General features: G+C 32.5%; 2 protein-coding genes across 7 annotated transcripts in view; one reads left to right on the top strand and one right to left on the bottom strand.

Annotated features, from left to right (window-relative positions):
* The window catches only part of LOC127740611 (uncharacterized), a 9,535-nt gene extending 6,059 nt beyond the window's left edge, over positions 1–3,476 (bottom strand). Inside the window, exons 1-3 of one of the 6 annotated variants that reach the window (XM_052251757.1) lie at positions 2,697–3,476; positions 2,515–2,613; positions 2,288–2,400 (exon numbers count right to left, since the gene is read on the bottom strand). In XM_052251757.1, coding sequence (XP_052107717.1) covers positions 2,335–2,400; positions 2,515–2,613; positions 2,697–2,918 — 387 coding nt within the window. In that variant the 5' untranslated portion in view covers positions 2,919–3,476 and the 3' untranslated portion in view covers positions 2,288–2,334. Of the gene's footprint in view, positions 1–6; positions 2,401–2,514 lie in introns of those variants that run through there. The other 5 variants (XM_052251756.1, XM_052251759.1, XM_052251758.1 and 2 more) reach the window with 5 other exon arrangements.
* Positions 3,477–5,141: 1,665 nt separating this feature from the next.
* On the top strand, positions 5,142–5,636 carry LOC107458203 (trans-resveratrol di-O-methyltransferase-like). Its single transcript, XM_016076402.3, has one exon. It carries the CDS (start codon positions 5,154–5,156, stop codon positions 5,634–5,636), a length of 483 nt encoding a protein of 160 aa, XP_015931888.1. The 5' UTR covers positions 5,142–5,153.
* Positions 5,637–7,362: the final 1,726 nt, after the last annotated feature.

Genomic DNA, 7,362 nt, shown 5'->3' with positions numbered 1-7,362 from the left:
AACTTGAAAAGAAAAGTCCTGTAGGGGAGTGAGAACATCATCCTCGAAAGGGTTCTCACTATAGGGTTGCAGAATTACTATAATAGGATACGCGAGATAAAATCGTTACATTGATTAATAACTGCCTTATGCATCTTTTCAAAAGCAAAGGTTTACTATACAAAATATCTGAAATCTTTTTTGAAAGAGGAAACTGTTCATTTCTTAAAAATTCAAAAGTAATTAAAAAGGTTTATCCATGTTGAACCAAATTAGTTTTTCTTACTTTTCTAAACCAGAAACATCAACCAGACATGGCCTTCGACCCACCTCATGATCAACCACGACCCTAGACCCAAACAACCTAAACAACAATCAATCACCACAATCCAACAGAGTCTCAGTCGCAAACACAAATAGGAAAGTTCAAGCACAAACAAACAGTTACTGCAAATAGAACAATTAACAGTTAATTACAAGTAATCACAAAGGCAAACCAAGTACAATATGCATACCCAAACAATGTCACATAGATGCATATGATGAATGCCTGTCCTAGCGGCTGATGATATCATCTGTCGGTTATAAAGCCAACCCGACAAGTCCTGGTAGCTAACCATTGGACTGTCCCTCTGTCGTGCATCCCCAACTCGAGTTATTCACAATTATAATTATAATTCACATCCAACACCCTCACTGGTGTATATTCACGGGGGCGAGCTCATCCGGAACTTTCACAGTGTCCGACCACACTTACGACATAGGGTCAGCAGAGTATTGAGTCTCAACCTGGAGCAAGTGGTGACTAGCCACTACTTCTACCCAGGAAAACTCGTATCTCAGATAATTAGAAGTGCAACAATCACTTTATCAATTTAATAACCATTCATATTCATACTCAACCATCCGGCTCATAACATATTCCACAACCATCCATGATTCATTATCATATACAGCCATTCTGGCTCATAACATATTCCACAAACAGCCATGATTCATTATCATATACAGTCATTCTGGCTCATAGCATAACAGCACTTCCACCATCCAACATCATCAAACATATAATCATCATTTAAGTCATAAATCACTTTTTTCAAAATACTTTTCTTTGAAAATCAATTTCAATTCCTCCCAGTCTTAACTTCAAAAATCCACATTCCCAAATCACTTCTAGCTTATAAGCCATCTTTCTCAAAAGAAATTTCCTCTTTCAAAACAAGCCACATTTCTACAACACCCTTCTAAAACTTCCAAACAATTCAACAACTAGGCCAAATTAAAAATCTCCTTTGAAAGATCCAAAAATCAGTCATCCCAAAACGGAATTTGGTAATAGAAATTTCTCAGCAAAGTCTCAAGACTTTAGGGAAGGACAACCTATCTTAATTTCTTAAAAATTCATTGAAATTCTTAAAATCATAGATCCTTGGTTAAGCAAATAAAAACAGAGTTTATTATAAAAATGGATTATATAAAGTCACAAATTCCAACCCAATCCAAAGTCAATTCACTTGAAACGGAACCAATTCATTTAAATTAAAACCACTTCCAGGTTCCTTCTTAAAACTAATTCTTTGAATTCTTCCAAAATGTCACAAACGCAATTATTCAGTCAAAGTCTAATTTCCTTTAAAATCACTAAAAGCTCCTCTGAATGAAATCTTTAAATCTAACCAAAAGCAAAAGTCCTTTTTATATTAAAAATTAGTATTAGAACATAATGCTTTCCTTTAGTGATTCAAATGGTAAAATAATTCTTTTCTAAATAAATCGAACTCAAGACATATAGTTTACTTAAATAAATTAAGCTCGAAAATATAAATATTATCTTAATAAATCAAATAATGCAATTTCTCAAATTCAAACCTTTCTAAATAACTTTTCAAACAAAGTCTAGGATTTTTATAAAAATTTTGGCAACACTTCCCCTAAAACTTGGACTTTGCCACCCAATTCGGGTCCCAACTAAACCATTCCACAATCCTTTTCAATGGTCCAAAATTCAAAATTAGTTCAAAAGCGAGCTAAATCCAACAATCACCTCATTTTTATATCTCAAGAAAACCGTTTCAAGATCAAATCATTATCAACCGATTAAACTCATTTCCAAAACTTAAAAAAATAGTTCAGCAACAATTCATTTATCAAAACCAAACAATAATCTAATCAAAACATATAATCATATTCATCCAAAGTCGCCAAACAATACCTAAGACTGGTACAATCACAAAAAATATATAATTATCACACTAGTATCCATTTATAACAATTCCAGCTATAAATAGCTTTTTAGAAAAGCCCCTACCTCGATACGCAAAACCATAACCCAAACGCGTCACAAAAAATTCTCTCTCAACCCGAAATCACCAATAACCGCAACCTCAGCTCCAAGCCACTTTCGCAGTAACCACAGCAACTCTAATCGCGACATACAACAACTAAAACTCAATCTTATAGCAATCAACGCCACAAAACCTCAGCGTATGATAACAGAGCAGCAATTAAAGGACTCTTCAAAACAAAAATGCTTACCGTACTCAAGGGAACCAAGTAGCGGCAGCATCGGTGGCGGTTCCGGTAACACCAACGCCTCAGCCGGTGACCAGAACAACGACAACTCGCAATAAACTCCTAGCACAACCAGCCTTAGCAACAACTCTCATGGCAATGGAGAACTTAACAGATAAAGAAGTTGAAGCAGGGTTAGAGCTTACCAACACAGAGGACTGAGCGGCTATTTTTGGCGACAGAGGCGGCGGCAGTGTTTTTTCGGCGGTAGAAGCGGCCTGAAGATTCAGCGCTGGTTTCAGCAGCCACAACGACTCCCCCGGCGACCATACCCAGCGGACCACAAGCACGCAGTAGTTAGGAAGCCGGCAGCCATGGCGGCAGCTTCTGGCGGTGACGGCAGCAAGGGTAGCGGAACAACCCACCATCGCGGCTCAACCTCTCCGCAGCTCCCTCTCTCTCCTCGAAACTCGATGGCGGCAGCAGCTTGAGGCGACGGTGTCTCTTCCTCACCAGCGGCAAACCCTCGGCGGTGACGCACGAAACTCCCCCAGCGGCGGCAGCGGCGCTGTGGTGGCGCGACAGAGGCTCATCTCCTTCTACTCTGAACGGCGCCGATGGCGTCCTTCTTTCTCGCCGACAAGGACGACGACTACAAGCCCGCGACCCTCTCACTCGCAAGCCATCCCTCTTCTTCAGCGTTGGTGGCAGCAGCGGGATGGATTCGACGGCAGGGCGCGGTGGCGCGGCGGCGAGGCATGGGTGGACGGCAGGGCGCGGGTCCATCTCTCCCTGTTTCGCGAGCTCTCTCTTCTCCCTTTCCACTTCTGTATGTGTGTCGCATAATGATGGTGACGGCAGGGGGGTTGTGATGCTGGGTTAGGGATTGGGAGTGAGGGTAACGCTGAAGGGGATGAAACAGGGGTGGGGTGTGGCTGCCTGTTTCAGAGCTGGGTCAAGGTTTCAGGGTTAGGGTTTTTCCAATTTGGGAATTAAGGTTTAGGTGAAATTAGGTTTAAGAGTAGTTTTGTAATTTCAAATAAAATTAGGTATAATATAGTAATTAAAAATTAATTTTTAATCCAACAATAATAATGTATAAAAATATTATTTGTTCATCAATTTCACAAATTATTCTCAATAAAATGTTCAAATCCAAAAATTAGAAATAATATACTTAGTTTTTTCATTTTCCAAAACATCAGTATTAATATTTTAAAATATGAATTATTTAATCCAAATCATATAAAATATTTATTATTTCATAATTATCAACTTTATCATTTAAATATAGAAAATAATTCAATAATTATAAAATTAGATAATAATCTTAATTTATTTCAAATTTAATTAATCAAAACTTGCTTTAATTATCTTTAATAAAGAAATTTTTGAAATTAAAGCTATAAAAATATTGAATTTGAAATTAGCTTATGATAGTCCTTTTTCAAAAATTCTGGGTCTTAGATGCTCTGCTCTGTTCTTCAGTTTTTTTTTTATCTTTTCAATTCTACTCTGTTCAATTTTTTGTTTCTTTCAATTCTGCTCTGTTGAATGCTATATGAATTTTATGAACTATGAATTGATATATTGGTCTGGATTCTGAAAATCCTATCAGAACTACAGGCACCTTCAAAAACTTGGCTTGTTATATTGATTCTGATTTCTGAGCTTTATTTTGTTATACTGATTCTGAGTTTTGAGTTGTTGGATCCTGATTTTTTCTAATTCTTCTAATTCTGAGTTGTTGATGGTACTTTGCTGGGAATAAATGTGTCAATATGCAATTGAGATATTTGTACTCTTCAACTGGATTTATCTCTGATTTGATATTGGAAGAAGAGTTTTCAATGGATGATCTTGTTATGAATGAGTGATCTTGTTTTCAATTGAAAATAAGTGTGTGTTCAATTGTTCAAGCCCATCGTTGGTCCAAATCCTATAACAGAACTTTGCTATGAACAAATGATCTTATTTTCAATGGATGCTGATTGCTTGTGTGGTTTGTTTGTTACAAAAAGTACAAAAGGCTTTTTTCAATTTGATGTCCACTCAAAATATGCTTTTTTTAATGTTATATAAAATATTTTGGATTTTGAATTCTATAATTCTACATTTTTAAATGTTATATTCAATTTTGTAATATGGATTATCTTTATGATGGAAATAATGAAATATTTAATGATAATTATGATTACTAATGAGTAGTGTCTTATTTAATTAAAAATTTGTTTAATTTTTTAATGCTATATTTAATTTTTTATTATATATTAAATTTTTTTTATTATTTTACTGTATATTTAATTAAATCGATTCAACTACAGTTTGACTCTAGTTGAACTATTAAATTATTGAACCAGTTATTTAATTGGTTCAATGACTAGTCCGATTCTTGCAACCTTGCATTTTATCAACTCTCACTTTAAAATTTTTAATCTCGTTTTCTTATTTATATTTTTATGGTAATGTTACATATTAATTAGCCACCAACCAGAGCAGCCACATTAAAAGATATAATACAATAGTATTTTAAGTGTGACTTCAAAATTTAGATACTAATTTATAGACACAGCAAAATTAACCTTCTTATAAATACCTTAGAAGGGGTTCCATGCTACAATTGCAAAACACCATTGATCTAGCATTATTTCAAAAGAAACATAATGGAATTCCAAAGTGAATTGCAGGCACCAAAACTGCTAAAAGCTCAAAGCCACATATGGAATCACATATTCAATTTCATAAACTCTATGTCTCTTAAATGTGCTGTTGAATTAGGCATACCTGATGCTATTCACAATTATGGCCAACCCATGCCACTTTCACAACTCATTGCTTCACTTACAGTCCACCCATCAAAAACCTCCTCCATCCAACGTTTGATGAGAATCTTGATCCATTCCGGCTTCTTCACCACGAAGAATGTCGCCAACGATGACCCCGAAGTTGGGTATGTGTTAACTGATTCATCCATGCTTCTGCTTAAGGAAAATCCTTTAAGTGTGACACCGTACGTTCTTGCCATGCTTGATCCAATATTTACAAAACCATGGCATAAATTGTCCACATGGTTCCAAAGTAACAATCCCACACCATTTGAAATAGAGCATGGAGAAATGTTTTGGGCTTATGCGTGCTTGTCATGATCCTAAACTCAATGAATTTTTCAACGATGCCATGGCAAGTGATGCTGGATTGGTTAGCAAGTTGTTACTTGATGACAAGTGCAAGGGTGTGTTTGAGGGTTTGGAATCCTTGGTTGATGTTGGTGGAGGCACTGGAACTCTTGCAAAGGCCATTGCCAAATCATTTCCACACTTAGATTGCACTGTATTTGACCTCCCACATGTTGTTGCTGACTTCGAAGGAAGTGACAACCTTAGATATATTGGAGGGGACATGTTTGAGGCTATTCCTCCCTCTAATGCCATTTTGTTGAAGGTAATAAAATAGTGGTAAAATTTATATAAAAATAATTAAAAAATTTTAGATGATAATTTAATTAAATTTGTCAAGTTATTTAATAATTTTTTAAATATCAATTTTGCATAAACACAACTATTACATATAAATTTTCATATAAAATGGTATCACTTGCTTTCATTTTTTATATAATTAAATTATTCTGTATAATTTTAAAATCATGAATTCAAATGGTATACGGTATGAATATCAGTTTAGAATTTGTATATTACGTTATTATTTGATTGTGATATTTTTTAAATTGTGTAATACTACTGTAAAAAGAATTATTTTTAGTCATAAATTTTTAGGTAATAATATAATAGATATTATATGTCTTAGTTTAACTTATATTTTTGCTACAATCGTATATTTGTCGTTCTTACTATATGTTATAATAAGAATTATATATTTTTTTAGCTATTGAAAATGTCGTTAGCAGCAGTTTTATAATTGATGCTAAAATCTTTCAACGACAAAATATAATTTTTATTTAATTAATATAAATAATTATATTAAATCAATATTAACATAATTAATATAAATAATTATATTAAATTATAATTAATTAAATTTATTTACATAAAAAATAAATCTAATTTTTTACACATTATAAAATAATTTTTTAGTGAGTTGTTTATTTTTATTTATAAAATTTAGAATGTTAACTACATTCCAAAATTAACTATTACAAAATTAGTCGTTAAAAACTCGCTATTATTATGTTACTGTGATTATTAATAAATTAATATTTTTTTTATTCTATATATACGACTTATTTTTATATATGATTTTTTTAATATTAATATTTTTTAACAACGAATTATTTTTGAATTTATAAATTTAAAAAATATTATTGTAAAAAAATAATAATTATATTAATTTTAATTACTTTAATTAATTAATTAACTGGGATCACAATAGGATTAAAAATTAATTCTTTTTAATAAAAAAGAAAAAGATGTTTTAAGTTCTTAATTTTCTACTGAAAATATGGTCTTAGACTCTCTTCTCTTTCTTCTTGTCTTAGACTCTCTTCTTTTTCTTCTTGCTTGAGGCTGATAACTTTTAAATGAATGACATCAAATAATATAAAATACAAACTTTATACTCTATATAGGATGATAAGATGATAGAATTTCTATTTTTGTTTATAAAACAACTGGTTAGCGAAATATGATAAGTATTTGAATGGAGAAGTAAAATTTAACTAATTAAAATATGAAACAGAAGATGACATTTTCGTCTCTTATGAAGTAAAATTTAACTAATTAAAATATGAAAGAGAAGATGATATTTTCGTCTCTTATGAGATATTTAAATAACCCTTTTTTTATTTTTAAAACATACACCATCTTTTTTTATAAGAGTTAAATAAAATATATTTTAATTCATTTGATTAAAATATTT

This window comes from Arachis duranensis, chromosome 7 (assembly GCF_000817695.3).
Source record: "Arachis duranensis cultivar V14167 chromosome 7, aradu.V14167.gnm2.J7QH, whole genome shotgun sequence".
In the NCBI taxonomy this organism is placed as follows: Eukaryota; Viridiplantae; Streptophyta; class Magnoliopsida; order Fabales; family Fabaceae; genus Arachis; species Arachis duranensis.
Note: the sequence above shows the minus strand (reverse complement) of the source record. Positions and strands in the feature narration are given on the sequence as shown.